Below are 15693 nucleotides of genomic sequence, written 5' to 3' on the forward strand. Positions count from 1 at the left end.
TCAGGGCACAGGCCCGGGTTGCGGGCTCGATCCCCTGTGGGGCGTGCAGGAGGCAGCCGATCCATGATTCTCTCTCAACATGGATGTTTCTCTCTCCCTCTCCCTTCCTCTCTGACATCAATACAAATATATTTAAAATAAACTAATGAACTAACATGCACGAGAAAAAGGAGTGGCCGGGCCGGGCGGGGAGAGGGGAGTGTGAGAGCGGATGGAGGAGGGCGCCCCAGGCCGCCCCGGCGGGAACCAGCGCTGGGTCCTCAGGCTGTGGTTGGGCTGAGCTGCTGGGGGTCCCCAGGCCCCCCGTGACTCAGGCCTGGCCAATGGGCACATGACTGTGCCCTGCCTCGCCCCGCCTCCCTCCGTGTGTGTGCATGTGCACGTGTGAGCACACTGTGTGCGTGCATGTGCACGCGTGTATGTGCATGTGTGTGTGTGCGTGTGTATCTCCCTCACACACCAGCCCCTCTATGGTCCAGGAGCTCACGGGCCTGACCAGCCCCAGGGAGAGTGACGGGGTCACAGGGATCTGCTCAGACGCCACGCCCTCGGGACCTGGGCCCCCCTGCTGACACCCTATCTCTCTCACACACACATGAGCACGCACACATGCACATACATGCACATGCACATGCATGCACAGACATGAACACACCGTGTCTTGCAGGTGACTTAGGGGCTTTCCCAGGATGCTGTGGCTGCACGCAGCTCTCCCTCTGCCCGCCTCCCCCGCCCCCACGTCCTGCACGGGTGACCCCCCTGCTCCCCACGGAGCCCCGGGGGCCGCTCACCGGCGGGCAGCGTGCAGAACTCCACGAAGGCTTCCTTCTTCTCCCTCTGCTCCAGGGGCAGCTGCCAGGGCACCTGGTGGGGGCGGGCCAGCACCCGGACCTTGTAGGCGGTGCCGGGCCTGAGGTTGAGCAGCTGGTACCGGTACCGGGCAGCCCGCGCCACGCCCTGCTCCTGCCCGTCCAGGAACACCACGTGGCTGTAGTTGCTGTTGGTGGGCAGCCAGGAGAGCCGCGCGGAGGTGGGCGTGACGTCGTCCGCCCGCAGCTGGGACGGGGCGACCACCACGTCCTTGCCCACCAGCAGCGTGCAGCGCAGCTGGTCCGAGCTGCCCCGGCCGGTCACGCACTGCACGGACACGCGGTGGGTGCCGGCGGCCACGCCCAGCTTCTCGATCAGCGCCTTGGTCCTGCCGGCCGGCGGGAGGCTCAGGCGCGGCTGCTGGTCCACCAGCACCGTGTAGCCGCCCAGCGGGCCCCAGCCGGGCGGCAGGGCCGGCGGCTCCCAGCCCACGATCACGCTCTTGGCCAGCTGCTTGATGAGGGTGATCTTGCGGGGGTAAGGCACGAGGTCTTCGCCGAGGTCGTCGATGCTCGCGTCCGGGGTCCCCTCGCCGCCGTCGTCGGGGCCGCCCGGGGCCGGGGGGGAGGGCGGGGGCAGGTCCAGGGGGTCCTCCCCGCCCAGGCCCAGGCCCAGGCCCAGGCCCAGGCCCGTCTGGTTGAGGAGGTTCTGCCCCTGCTCGGTCTCCAGCGCGCTCAGCCTGGCCTCGCTGTCCTGCACCAGGTCCACGAAGTTGGAGGGCACGAGCCCCCGCTGCCCGCCCAGGAGCTCGCCTGCTGGGAGCGGGGCAGAGTCACCCCCGGAGCTCAGAGCCGCAGGCACGGGAGTGACCGGCCCCAGGGGTCCGCGCAGACGTCACCCCCGTGGGGCGTCCCCCGCCCACCAGCCTGCTCTTCCCACGGCGCCTGCTGCAGCCTGAAGAGGGGGCTCCTGAACGGGCCCTGCCCCAGAAGATGCCAACGGGGGGACCCCAGTGCTGGGCAGTGACTCGGAGGGAGGAGGGAGCCCGCGGGGACCAGAGGGTCTCAGCCGCGTGTGGCACGTGGTTGCCTGGGAAACCAGGTGAGTATAGTCACACCCACCGCGTGTCGGCGTCAGAGGAGGGACCCCGGGAACCCCGCTCGGCACCGCAGGGGGACTGTCACGCGGGAGGCGGGCGGGGGGGCGGGGGGGAGCCTGGCCAGCAGGGTCGTCCGGGGCCGGCCTGCCCGTTCCCCAGGCCCCGCACCCGTCAGCCCCGCGGGGACCGGCCTCGCACGCCCAGCGACCGCCGCGTGGAACAGACCTTCATAGAAGCCGTCCTCGTCCATGTCCCCGTAGACGTAGAGGTATTTCCCCGCCGTGAGCGGCAGCTCGGCCTCTGGGTTCTCATTGGGGCCGTCGAAGGGGTTGTAGCTACGGGAGAAACGGGGGGGTGGGGTGAGGAGGGAGGGGAGGCTGACGGCAGCCCCGGCCTCGCGGACTCTCCGCCGGCCTCGGCACTAACAGGTCAGATCCTGGCCGTCGCCAGCTTCCTCCCACAGGCTTGAGACAGAGGGCGAGCCCCGGCCGGTGTGGCTCAGTGGGCAGAGCGTCGGCCTGCGGACCAAAGGGTCCCGGGTTCGATTCCGGTCAAGGGCACGCACCTGGGTTGCAGGCTCCTCCCTGGCCGGGCCCTGGTCGGGCGTGTGCAGGAGGCAACCCATCGATGTGTCTCTCTCACATCAAAGTTTCTCTCTGTCTCTCCCTCTCTCTTCCCCTCGCTCTAAACATCAATGGGAAAATACCCTCACGTGAGGATTTTTTCTTCAATGGAAGCTTATATAATTTTATTAACCAATATCACCCCAATAAACGCAATTAAAACGTCTGTGTCTTTAGAGTACTTGCCATCAAAGATAAATACTTTTTCTCTCTCTTTATTGATTAAGGAATTATCCCCCCAATGCCCCCCCACCCCACCCCCACTCATGCCCTCAGCCCGGTGTCTGTGTCCATTGGTTAGGCTCATAGGCATGCACACAAGTCCTTTGGTTGATCTCTCCCCTTTACCCCCACCCTCCCCTACCTTCCCTCTGAGGTTTTGAGGATTTTTTTTAAAATAAAAAATAAATAAAATAAAAAACAACAGAAAAGTCGCCTCAGTAGGAAAATACCACGTGTACCGGTTACTAATGCGGGTTTTTTTCAATAGATGGAGTTACACATATGCTGATATATATGCGATTTGATATGTGTGCTATTTTGTTCTATTAACAACACGCTTCAAAACTTCATATGTCAAATTTGCTGAAGGTGTTAACATCATAGGTGAACGTGCTCCATCTCAAGATACGTGTGAACGCTGGTTTAAATGCTTTAAAAGTGAGGATTTCGGTGGGAAAGACAAAGAACGTCCAGGTCAACCGAAAAAGTCAGAAGACCGACAATGACAAGCTTTATTGGGTGGAGATGCGTGTCCAACTCAGAAACAACTCGCAGAAAGATTCAACGTTGCTCAGCAAACCATTTCCGACCGTTTACAAGCAACGGGAGCCATTTTAAAGGAAAGAAAATGGGTGTCACATCAACTGGACGAAAGGCAAACGGAAAACCGAAAAGTCATCAGTAAAATGCTGCTTCCACGGCACGAAAGGAAGTCTCTGGGCATCGAGTTGTGACTGGTGATGAGAAGTGGGTTTACGTTGAGAATCCCAGACGCACAAAATCACGGGTTGATCCAGGTCAACCATCAACATCGACTGTAAGGCCAAACCCCTTCGGAAAGAAGACACTGCTCTGTGTTTGGTCGGATCGGGAAGGTGTGGAGTATCAGGAGCTTCTAACACCAGGTGAAACCGTTAATACTGATCGCTACCGACAACAAATAGCTGGTTAATGCCTGATTCGAATTTTTAAACGGTATCCGAGTTTTTAACTGGTTAATAGCTAATCTGCATACCCATTAAAAATGCGGTTTGGAAGTGTGTGATGGTGCATCATCATGAAGCAAAATTACTTTGCCATGCGTTCTGGCCCATTCTGGCCGTTTTACAATCAAAGTGTGGCTCAAATTGATTATTTGTGGTCGGTAGTGATCAGTATTAACGGTTTCACCTGGTGTTAGAAGCTCCTAATACACCACACCTTCCCGACCCCACCAAACACAGAGCAGTGTCTTCTCTCCGAGGCGATTTGGCCTTACAGTCGACGTTGATGGTTGACCTGGATCAACCCGTGGAAGCAGCATTTTACTGATGACTTTTCGGTTTTCCATCTGCCTTTCGTCCAGTTGATGTGGCACCCATTTTCCTTCCTTTAAAATGGCTCCCATTGCTTGTAAACGGTCGGAAATGGTTTGCTGAGCAACGTTGAATCTTTCTGCGAGTTGTTTCTGAGTTGGACAGGCATCTGCATCCAATAAAGCTTGTCATTGTCGGTCTTCAAACTTTTTCGGTTGACCTGGACGTTCTTTGTCAAATAATCAATTTGAACCACGCTTTGATGGTTAACCCACACTAGTAACCGGTTGATGGTTAACCCACACTAGTAACCGGTTGATGGTTAACCCGCTTTAGTAACCAGTTGATGGTTAATCCGCACTAGTAACCGGTTGAAGGTTAACCTGCACTAGTAACCGGGTGAAGGTTAATCCGCACTAGTAACCGGTTGGTGGTTAACCCGCACTAGTAACCGGTCGATGGTTAACCCGCACTAGTAACCGGTTGAAGGTTAACCCGCACTAGTAACCGGGTGATGGTTAACCCGCACTAGTAACCGGGTGATGGTTAATCCGCACTAGTAACCGGTTGAAGGTTAACCCGCATTAGTAACCTGTACACCTGGTAAGCTTGCCATCCCTGGCAGTCGGTGGTGACAGCCGTGCTGTTAATTGTAACAAAGGGTGATGGTTCCCGCGATCGTACCCGGAGAAGGCCACGCTTTTATTGGTCGAAATTAACTCTCGGGGTCAAGGCCAAGCAGACGTCTTAGTCCCGACTTTAACGTCCCAGTGAGGAGCGAGGACGCGTCCAAAATCGTGAGCCGTGAGGCCGTGGGCGTCGGCCAGGACCCAGGCCTCCTGACGCCCGCCATGCAGTTGCGGCCTCACAGCCTCCCTGTCCCTCAGATCCCCGTCCACCGAAGCCTCGCCCAACCCTCTCCCGGGGCCAGGAAGGGGCACCCTCCACTCCCGGCCGGTCCCCACCCCGTCCCACGCCCACCCCAGCCCCGCCTCACCTGTAGCGGGCCACACACAGGTGCACCTTCCCTGAGTACCTCTGCTTGGGGGGGTTGGCGTTCCGTTCATTGTCCATCTGGGGGACACAGGACACTCGGTTAGGACGCTGCAGCTTCCTGCTTCCCGTGGGGGACACACAGGAACCCTCCCACGGCCCCCAAGCCCTACAGCCTCACGTGGGGGGTCCCGGGCCCTGCAGCCTCATTGGGGGGTCCCCGGACCCTACAGCCTCATTGGGGCGGTCCCGGGCCCTGCAGCCTCATTGGGGGGCCCCCGGGCCCTGCAGCCTCACGTGGGGGTCCCCAGGAGATGCTGGCACCCCTGAGGCCATGACAGAGCTGTGTGGGCTCCGGGTCCTCAGGGGACCTCTGTAAAGTACTCCTATGCCCCCCAAGCCTGGACGTGGGTGAGGGCCTGCCCCACGTGATGTGAGGCACGGGGCGCGTTGAGCTGGGCCCTGCGAGGGTCCTTAGAAGACACAGAGAGCCCTGGCCGGTGTGGCCCAGTGGACAGAGCGTCGGCCTGCGGACTGAAGGGTCCCGGGTTCGATTCTGGTCAAGGGCACATGCCAGGGGTCACAGGCTCGATCCCCAGTGCGGGGCATGCAGGAGGCACTTGAATCAATGATCCTGTCTCATCACTGATTCTCCTCATATTTCTCTCTCTCTCCTCTCCCTTCCTCTCTGAAACCAATAAAAATACATTTAAAAAGAAGAAGAAGACAAAGGTAGACCATGATCTGTGCCCTCTGCTCTCAAGGTTCCGTCCAGGGAGCGACACACAGGCCCACTTGGCTCACTGCTTAGGATGAGACACCCGGGAGGGCTGCATGGAGGAGGTGGCACGGGACTCTTTCCTCCCAGGTCCCCACTTCTCTGCCGTCTCAAGAGTCAGCAGAGCACAAGAACTCTGCCCACGTGTTCCCTGACGGCGGCCACAACCATGGGGGGCGGGGCCAGGCCCAGCATGGGCACTGGGCCGCGGGGAAGGTGTGAGCGTGAGCGTTCGTGGGCACCTCCCCAGGACAGGCTGTGCCCGCTGCCTCCCTCCTCCTCACACGGGCCCCCTCCCCGGGGCAGGACTCACATCGGACTCAAATCTGCATCTTGAGCTTCCGGATCTGGACAGAAAGGGGGGCTTGGTGGGCAGAGGCTCCGGCGAGTCCCCGGGCAGCGGGAGGGGCTGGATGTAGTCCCCGATCACAGCGCGGCTCCCGAAGGGGCCGTCCTGACCTGGCCACGGACATGGAGACGGCGGACAGAGATGGAGTGACGGGGACACGCACGGCGCCGTCCGTAGCCGCGCCCGCTCCCCACTGGCTTCGCGAGCCCCGGGACACGGTTCATCCCATAAATGTCTCCTCTGCACCCGCTGTGCCCAGCGGGGCTGTGGGCACCAGGGCACAGGGCCGTGGACAGCCCCAGCCCCTGATCCCGGGACCTGGCAGCCTAGTGCTCGATGCCCCGCTGTCAGGCTCGCTGCCTCTGTCGGGACCGAGTTCCGGGTGCGGCCTCTGTCACCAGGGGCTGCAGGGGTGGGGGGGCGATGGCGGGGGGTCAGCTAAAGAGAAACGTGGGCCCGGCCAGCCTGGCTCAGTGGATTGAGAGTCAACCTGCGGACTGAACAGTCGCGGGTTCGATTCCCGGTCAGGGCACAGGCCCGGTTGTGGGCTCCATCCCCAGTGCGGGGCGTGCAGGAGGCAGCTGATCGATGTTTCTCTCTCATCGATGTTTCTAGCTCTCTATCCCTCTCCCTTCCTCTCTGTAAAAAATCAATAAAATATATTTTTTAAAAAAATAATAATAATTAAAAAAAGAGAGAAACGCGTCTGGCAGGTCCCCGCCCTGAGTGACAGTGTGGTCCCCGCCCCGGATCCCCTGGCTCAAGCCCTGCTCTGGGCTCCCCGCCATGTGGCCCCGACAGGCCCGGCTTCCTGTCCGGGCAGCGGGGCTCGGGACAGCACCCAGTCACGTTTGCCGACACCTGTCCGGTGCGCGCAGGTCCCGGCAGGCTGGCTGGCCGCCCTCCCAGGCCCCGCTGTGCTCGGCCCACCTGGGGGTCACCGGTCCCCTCTCCACTCGGCCCAGGGTGGGGGGTGGGGGGCTCCGGGCGCTCACCTGCCCCGATGGAGGGGGCGAGTCCGTTCATGAACTGCGGGAAGGGCTTGCTGCCGGGGGCCAGGGGGGCGTCCAGGGGGGCCAGGGAGCCGCCCAGCAGGTCGATGGCGCCCGCGTGCTGCCGGAACTTCTCCAGGTCCCGCGACAGGAGGCTGAACTGCTCGCTCTGGGCCCGGCACTTGTCCTCCAGCTCCCGCACCTTGCACTGCGGGGGCACGCGAGTCAGCGGGCGGCGGGCGGGGAGCGTGTGTGCGCGTGTCTGTGCCAGGTGTGCACGCGTGTTGTGCGTGGCTGTGTGTGGCCGGGGCTGCCTCCCACCTCCATCGGCTCAGCCTAGCTGCCGGCCCAGCTCCCTCCCGGGGGACGGGGGACCCACAGGAGCCGCCGCTCAGCGCCCCAGAGGCCGCTCCGGCTCTGTGTGCAGCCGGGCACTTGGGGGTTGAAATTTGGGGCGAGAGGGGGGACAGCCGGACGGGGGGAGAGCTCAGTCGCTCGCCCACAGAGCACTTTCCTACGGGGCCCCCGCCCTGGTCCTGCAGAACCTCAGAGAACGCCTAGCTCCCCATGGAAGGGAATTCCAGCCCGGCCGGCGGCTCAGCGGCTGAGCATCGACCTGGGAACCAGGAGGACACGGTTCGATTCCCGGTCGGGGCACAGGCCCGGGTTGTGGGCTCCATCCCCAGTGGGGGGTCTGCAGGAGGCAGCCGATCCATGATTCTCTCTTGTCATTGATGTTTCTCTCTCTCTCCCTCTCCTTTCCTCTCTGAAGTCAATAAAAATATTTAAAAAAAAAAAAAGAAAAAAAAAAAACGGAAAACAGCCAGAGCCCAGAGGTGTTTCTCCTCTGACTCCGGCGTCACGAACGCTGCCAGGAGCCGGCCCGGCACCGGCGGCCAAGGCCACACACCCTGGAGGTGGAGGGCCGGACCCAGGTCTCTGACCCCCCGACTCTGAGCCGGCCGCCCTCCTCGCTCCGGCCCCTGGAGACCAGCCCGGTCCCCCCGTGGGCCTCCGCTTCCTGGCCTACGATTGGGTGCAGCGTGCCCTGCAGAACTCCAGGGTAAACGGTGGCACAGACCTCGCCACCCGGGGCCCCGCCCTCCTCGGCGGCCTGGACGCCTGTCGGTCCTCAGCAGAGTGGTCGCGGCGCGAGGCCGTGCTGGCTCCCCAGGCCCACTGCTCTGCGCCGTCAGCCAGACACACGGGCTCCCCCCACGCGGATTCTGGGTGATCCCCAGGCCAGGAGCCCCTCCAGGGCCCGGCTCTCACCACAGTCATCACATCCCCAGAGCCCCCACGTGCACCCTCTGGGCGGCCCTGACCCCGGGGCCTCTGCACGGCCCAGGGGGATCACCCTGCACCTAACGGAGCGGCCACGGGGGGGTGGGGGGGAGCTGCCTCAGAGCCTGTGCCCAGCCGGTGTGGCTCAGTGGTTGAGCATCGACCTAGGAACCAGGAGGTCACGGTTTGATTCCCGGTCAGGGCACAGGCCCAGGTTATGGGCTCGATCCCCAGTGGGGGGCGTGCAGGAAGCAGCCGATCCGTGACTCTCTCTCATCAGTGATGTTTCTCTCTCCCTCTCCCTTCCTCTCTGAAGTCCATGAAAATGTATATATTTTTAAAGGCACATAAATATCCAAACGGCCCTTGGCAGGAACAAGGCCCCCACCCGGCCCTGAGGACACAGGTGCGCAAGCTCCATCTGCTCGCTCCCCGGCTCTCGCGTGGACAGCCCCGTGGCACCGAGTGTCACGCCTGCGTGGCCTCACACAGACCCCAGATCCAGGCGTGGCAGAGACCCTGCCACGGCCCCCCCGGCCTCAACTCCCGCTCGGGCCAACGCCCTGCGGCCTGGAAGCGCAGGCAGGAGCCCCCATGCCGCCTGTCCCCCCACAGACACGGCCCCCACGACACACAACACACAGACACGGACACGGACACGGACACGGACACAGACACACGGGTGCGACGTTCAGGCCAGGTCTGACTCCGATGCCCGACCCCTGACCCCCAACCCCTGGGCTCTGGGTGGCGTGGTGCCCGAGCCCACACCCCCTCCTCCTGGGTCATCGGCGTTCAGAGAGCCTGAACGTCACAGCCTCGGCAGGAAACCAGCTCGCGGCCGCCCAACCCTCAGAGGCCAGAACGGGGCGCCCGGCCCCATGAACGTCTGGCCCCTTGGAGGCTCCGGGCAGCTCCTCAGCCCCCAGCCCGGCCCCCCGAGCCCCACGCCCTCGGCGGCCCCAGGAGCTGCCCGTGGGGGAGGAGGGTTGAGCGGCCGGAGCGGGCGGCTCCATGCGCGGAGGGTCCCCGGCCGCGGGCGGGCGGCCCTGCAGTACCTGCATGCTCTCCAAGGTGTTCTGGCCGAAGCAACGAGACACAAGCACAGAAACGCGTGTGAGTGCAGGCACGGCTCCCGGCCCAGCGCACGCCTCCCCCAAGCGCATCACGGCCGCCAGCACACGCCACGGCGGGCATGCAGGCCACCAGCCGGGGCCGGGCCCCGCGGGACCCTCACGGCGGCGGCGGCGTCTCGAAGGCCATCAGGACAACATGGGCCGTCCAGGCAACGCGCTGCGGGCGACTGGAAGCAAAGCAGCTACGCTTGCAGCCAGGAGCCCATGCGAATTACAGCGCAGTGGGCGGCCCTGGCCCGTGTGGCTCAGTGGATAGGGTGCTGGCCCTCGGACAGAAGGGTCCCGGGTTCGATTCCCGGTCAGGGGCACGGACCTCGGCTGCAGGCTCGATCCCCAGCCCCGGCCCCGGTCAGGGTGAGGGCAGGAGGCAACCCACCAATGTGTCTCCCTCCCATGATGTTTCTCTGTGTCTCTCCCTCTCTCTTCTCCTCTCTCCAAAAATCCATGGAAAAGTACCCTCGGGTGAAATAATTTGAAATAAAATTTAAAAATGCACTGGGCACGGTTCTCGGACTGCGGGAGGTCCACCGCCCTTCCCCTCGGGACTCGGCTCCTTGCCGCCTGGGCCTGAGCCTTCGTGGAGAGTCGGGAGCAGCTGCAGCCACTTTGCCACCACGAGGGGCTCCCCACGGAACCCAAAACTCCCGCCCTGCCAGGGCCATCCTCCTAGCTTCCCGCCCAGGGAGCCCGCAGGGGAAGATGGCCACAGCTGAGACCCCCGCCCTGATGCAGGCTGTGTGGCCGAGGGAAAATTGCTTAACCTCTCTGTGCCTTCACTTCCTCCCACACAGGGGGCTCGAGACACCACCTGTGGTGCAGGCCGCCTGTGCCGGTGAGAGGGGAGGAGTGTGGGGTGTGCACAGCCCTGGTAACGGGACCCCAGGCCCCTGGACAGGACCCCAGGCCCCGGCAAACCTGAGCAACTGTTCCCACCCGACCCGGCCTGACCACCGCCACCCCTACCTCTAGCAGCTGCACGGCACCTTCATGCTCCTTCTTCGCTTCAACCTGAGCCTTGTTGGTGATAGAAAGAGACAAGTGAAGGTTAAGGGGGGGGGTCTAAGAGAACGGGGGGACGTCCAGGTGAGCTGGGAGTGAGCCCCGGCTTCTGTCCCCCTAAGAGCCCGGAATTCCGAGCGTCACGATCAGCTCTCATTTTTCTCCCCCTCCCCACCCCTCTGGGCAAGATGGGGTGGATCCCGCTGCGTCCGACCCTGTGAGCACTGGGGGGGCGCACCCTGATCTGAGAGCCGGGGGGGGCGGGGGGGGAGGCGTGAAGGAGCGGCTCTGATTCTGCCCCTGAAACCAATGTGCCCTTCGAGGGACGACTGGATGAAGATGTGGTAACAGCCCCGGCCGGTGTGGCTCAGTGGGTAGAGCACCAGCCTGCGGACTGAAAGGTCCCGGGTTCGATTCCCGGTCAAGGGCACAGGCCCAGGTTGCGGGCTCGATTCCCAGTTGGGGGCGTGTGGGAGGCGGCCGAGCCATGACTCTCTCTCATCATGGATGTTTCTCTCTCTCCCTCTCCCGTCCTCTCTCTAAAAGTCAATATGGAAAAATAAAAAATAAAATAAAAAACCTCCGTCTGAAGGAGGACTTTCTCTCAGGGCCTGGAGGACAGGGACTGTCCGCTCCCCCCTGGCCAGCGTCCACAGGCGGGAGGCGGGCGCCTGGCTTCCCGCGCCTCCCCTCTCCCTCCGATCAAACGAGGCTCTAAACGCCGCCGCCAACAGAGCACGGCGATGAGTCCCGGTTCTCGAACGCGGCTCCGTCTCCAAGTGCTTAACACGGTCGCTTTCACAGCAAACGCGACGATGCACACAACGCAGGAGAGACGCGAGCCGCCCAACGCAGGGCGACAGAAACAACGCCGTCTCCGCCGCTCAGAGACCGGCTTCCGAGGCGGGAGGGGAAGCAAACAGCGCAGCGAGCGCGTTCGGACTCCGCCAAGTTGGCAGCCGGGCTGGGCTCCGGCTTCGGCTGAGCAGGGCGGGCGTGGTGCTCGGGCTCCTTCCCAGCCGGCGCGCGGCATCCGCCGAGAGGGTTGAAATGAGCCGATAAAACGGGCAGGGCCGAGTCGCGCAAGATCGGAGCCACCGCGTGCGCGGGGCTGGGCGAGGGCCCGCTGGTGGGGAGGCCGTGACCTGCGCTGGACGCGGTTTCCGATGGACACAGTGGCCTTGGGAGGGACCGGCACCCGGGGAGGCTCGGGGTGCGGCCGGGAGGCCATATAAAGAAAGGGGCGGCCCCACGGGGAGCGGCGTCCACGCGGCTCACATGCAGCTGCTGCGGCTTTGGGGGCGGCAGAGGCCGGCAGGACAGATGTCCTGTGGCCAGAGTTCCGGACATCCGGCTGGACAGACGGGCGCCTCGAATGGCCCCCCTTCCCTTGGACAAGCCCCAGCCCCTCCCGCAGCCGCCCAGCCCTGGCTGGGCCCAGTGCCGCCCGCATCCCGGGCGCGGCCCCTCCTTCGGGGGCGTGGGGGGAGGCTGCTCCCTCCTGGACACGAGCCCCGTGGACCACGTCTGTCACTCATTTAAACCCCACCCACTGGAGTCGCTGCCCCTCCATCTACCCCTCCTGCAGATGGCGCTTTCAGGACGGGAACCGATTGATCCTTTGTCTGTTCTCACCCCCTGTGCCCTCGGTTTCCAGAACAGCTGCTGAGCAGCCATGGTCAACGTTTATGGGATGCATGGAGGATGGATGGATGGATAGATAGGTAGGTAGATAGATAAATAGATAGATAGATGACAGATGGATGAATGGATGGATGATGGATGGATGGATGGATGGATGATGGATGGATGGATGGATGGATGGATGAATGGATGGATGGATGAATGGATGGATGAGTGGATGGATGAGTGGATGGATGAATGGATGGATGAATGGATGGATGGATGGATGAGTGGATGGATGGATGGATGGATGGATGATGGATGGATGATGGATGAATTATGAATGAACACATGGATGAATGAGCGAATGAATGGATGATTGACCAGCCCACCAGGGTGGGAACAAATGAAGACAGGAACTTGGGAGAGAAATTGCCAACCTCGTCCGGCTCAAGACTCGGCCACACTCTTCTAACCCTTTAAAACACCAGAGCTCTGCCGGCTGGTGCGGCTCAGTGGGTAGCGCGTCGGCCCGTGGACTGAAGAGTCCCGGGTTCGATTCTGTCAAGCGCCTGTACCTTGGTTGCAGGGTCCTCCCCGGGCCCTGGTCGAAGCATATGCAGGAAGCAACCTATCGATGTGTCTCTCTCACATGATGTTTCTCTCTCTCTCTCTCACTCTCCCTCTCTCTTCCACTCTCTCTAAAAAATAAATGGAAAAATATCCTCGGGTGAAGATGAGCAATAACAAACAAACAAAGAGCTCTGAGCAATGACTCCGTTGGCACGTGGGTATTTCCTTGTTCCTCGCTCTCTGCTCCCTGCACCGAGGAGGCGTCCGCGGGAGGGGGCATCCACGGGAGGGGGCGTCCATATGAGGGGGCGTCCGTGGGGAGGGGGTGTCTATATGAGGGGGCGTCCCTGGGAGGGGGCATCCACGGGAGGGGGCGTCTATATGAGGGGGCGTCCCTGGGAGGGGGCATCCACGGGAGGGGGCGTCCATATGAGGGGCGTCCGCGGGAGGGGGCGTCCGCGGGAGGGGGTGTCCATATGAGGGGCGTCCGCGGGAGGGGGCGTCCGCGCGCCCAACACAGAGACACGATGAAGGAGAGAAGCGGGAGCTAGGAAATTGGACCGAGCGGAGCTGAAAGCCCATGGGGGTTGGCGCCGGATGCTGGGCCCATAAAACTCCACCCTGCCGCCCCACCGCCTGGTTTTCTGCCTCAGATGCACCGCCCGGGCGCGGCTTCCTGGTGGCGGGCCGGGCACCGGGCACCGGGCACCCAGCAGCCGCCTCCAAGCACGGGAGGTGCCTGCGCACCGGGGGGGGGGGGGGGGGGGGGGGGGGGGGGGAGCAGGCGATGGCGGCCGGCCCAGCGGTGCTGCCTGGATAACATCTAACAGGATATTGGGCCGGGGGGGGGGGGGGGGGGGCCCACCTGGTGCTGATGGCGCGGCTGGGACAGGCCCTCAGCCCCGGCCGGTGAGGTCCCTCCTGAGCACGAGGCCTCCTGACTGATGAGAGGCCCCCGGGTGACCACGGGGCGCGGGGAGCACCCACCCCCAGAGGAGCAAGCGCATCCTTGACTTTGAGGTCAAAGACCTGGGGGGCCCCTCGCCACCTCCACCCCCCCCCCCGCCCCCCGCCCCGGCCCCCACCTTCTGCAGAAGGTCGATCTCCTGCTGCTTGGCGTTGAGCACAGCCAGCGCCTGCTCATGCTCCAGCTCCAGCTGCTGCCGCCTCTCCGCGGCCTCGCGCATGTGCTGTGGGGACAGGGCAGGTCAGGGGGGGACCCCCCCGGGGACCCCCCCCACCCCCCTGCCCAGAGGTGGGCCCGGAGCCCAAGCTCCCAGAGCAGAAATTTCCTGCCTCCCGCTATCAGCTGTCTGCATCTCGCTTTATTGGAGTTCAGGCCGCACCACAAAGAGGCGCTCACAACGTGCACGAACCCCGACAACGGCCCAGTTCCAGCGGGTGGAGGGGGAGCCTCTGTGCACAGAGCACAGCCCCGGCGTGGGGGGCGAGGGGGGCGAGGGGGGCGAGGGGGGCGAGGGGGGCGAGGGGGGCGAGGGGGGCGAGGGGGGCTGAGATCCGGGCGGATCGTCGGCGCGGGCTTGTTCATTAACCAGCTCAGGGCGGTCGGAGCTGTCGTCTGAACTGACTGCGCTGCTGACCGTGAGGACAGAACTCTGCTCCGAATACTTTTGCCTTTTTCTTGGGCTCAAAACCGAAGGGGCGCCCGCCAGCGTGGCTCGGTGGCTGAGCATCGACCTCTGAGCCGGGCGGTCACGGCCCGGGTTGTGGGCTCCATCGGGGGAGCAGGCGGCGGCCGATGCATGATTCTCTCACCATGGATGTGTCCCTCTCCCTCTCCCTCCCCCTCCCTCTCTGAGATCAATGAAATAGATACTTTTTAAAAAAAAAAGAAAAACAACGCAGCGGCCACCTGGCTGCCATTCGGGACGGCTGCCCCCCGCCCCCCGTTTACTCTCCTAGGAGACGCAGCGGCGGAGCTGCTTTCACGGGAGCCGCTTCCAGAAACACCCGCGTGTTGTCCTTCGCGGCTTTCAGACCGTCCCGGGGGGAGGCAGCCGGGGGGCCCTGCCCGTCCACCCCTTTCCGCCCAGGAGCTCGCGGGGACCCCGGGAAGCGGGGGGCGGGGGGTGGACGACGGGGGGACGGGGGGGGGGACCCACCTTCAGGACCTGCTCTAGGTTCTCCAGCTTGGCTCGCAGCGCGCGCTTCTCCCACGCGGCCGAGTGGCGCTCCCGGGTCACAGCAGGGGGCGTGGGCGCGGGCGTGGGCGTGGGCGTGGGCGGCGCGCGGCGAGGCCCGGCATGCCCCGCCTCTACCTGCGGAGGACGCGGAGGGGCTGCTCACCCCGCGGGGACCCACCCACCGCGCTCCTCCTGCAGTGCTGTCCTCCCTCCCTCCCTCCCCCTCCCTCCCTCCCTCCCTCCCCCTCCCTCCCCCCTCCCTCCCTTTCTCTCTCTCTCTCTCTCTCTCTCTCTCTCTCTCGCTCTCTCGCTCTCTCTCTCTCTCTCTCTCTTTTTGGTGAATCCTCACCTAAGGATATTTTTCCATAGATTTTCAGAGAGTGGAAGGGAGAGAGAGAGAGACATTGATGTGCGAGAAGCACACCCATTGCTTGCCTCCTGCACGTGCCCCAAACTGGGCTGGGGAATCTGCCACCTGCAACCGAGGTCCGTGCCTTTGACCAGAATCGAACCGGGGACCCTTCAGTCCGCGGGCCGGCGCTCTGCCCACTGAGCCACACCGGCGGACGCTCTGCCCACTGGGCCACAGTGGCCAGGGCCCCGCCCGGCATTCCTGGGTCCCTGAGCCCCGCGGGGTTTGCCCTCGTGTGACTGGCTTAGTCCCCTGGTCACAGTCCTCAGGGTCTGTCCAGGCCGCGGGGGCGTCAGGGTTCCCTCCCCTTTTAGGGCTGAATCAGGCCCCACGGCGTGGACGGACCGCACGGAGCTGACCT

General features: G+C 63.4%; 1 protein-coding gene across 6 annotated transcripts in view; it reads right to left on the reverse strand.

Annotated features, from left to right (window-relative positions):
* Nucleotides 1-14974, reverse strand: part of RIMBP2 (RIMS binding protein 2) — a 30767-nt gene extending 15793 nt beyond the window's left edge. For 2 of the 6 annotated variants that reach the window (XM_081113790.1, XM_081113793.1), the window contains exons 1-8: nt 14900-14967; nt 13862-13966; nt 10545-10595; nt 7165-7369; nt 6134-6279; nt 5047-5123; nt 2135-2244; nt 792-1622 (exon numbers count right to left, since the gene is read on the reverse strand). In XM_081113790.1, coding sequence (XP_080969916.1) covers nt 792-1622; nt 2135-2244; nt 5047-5123; nt 6134-6279; nt 7165-7369; nt 10545-10595; nt 13862-13963 — 1522 coding nt within the window. In that variant the 5' untranslated portion in view covers nt 13964-13966; nt 14900-14967. Of the gene's footprint in view, nt 1-791; nt 1626-2134; nt 2245-5046; nt 5124-6133; nt 6280-7164; nt 7370-10544; nt 10596-13861; nt 13967-14899 lie in introns of all 6 variants that reach the window. The other 4 variants (XM_081113791.1, XM_081113792.1, XM_081113795.1 and 1 more) reach the window with 3 other exon arrangements.
* Between the last annotated feature and the right edge of the window lie 719 nt (nt 14975-15693).

The sequence above is a fragment of the Myotis nattereri genome (assembly GCF_964212035.1).
Source record: "Myotis nattereri genome assembly, chromosome: 19".
Classification (NCBI taxonomy): Eukaryota; Metazoa; Chordata; class Mammalia; order Chiroptera; family Vespertilionidae; genus Myotis; species Myotis nattereri.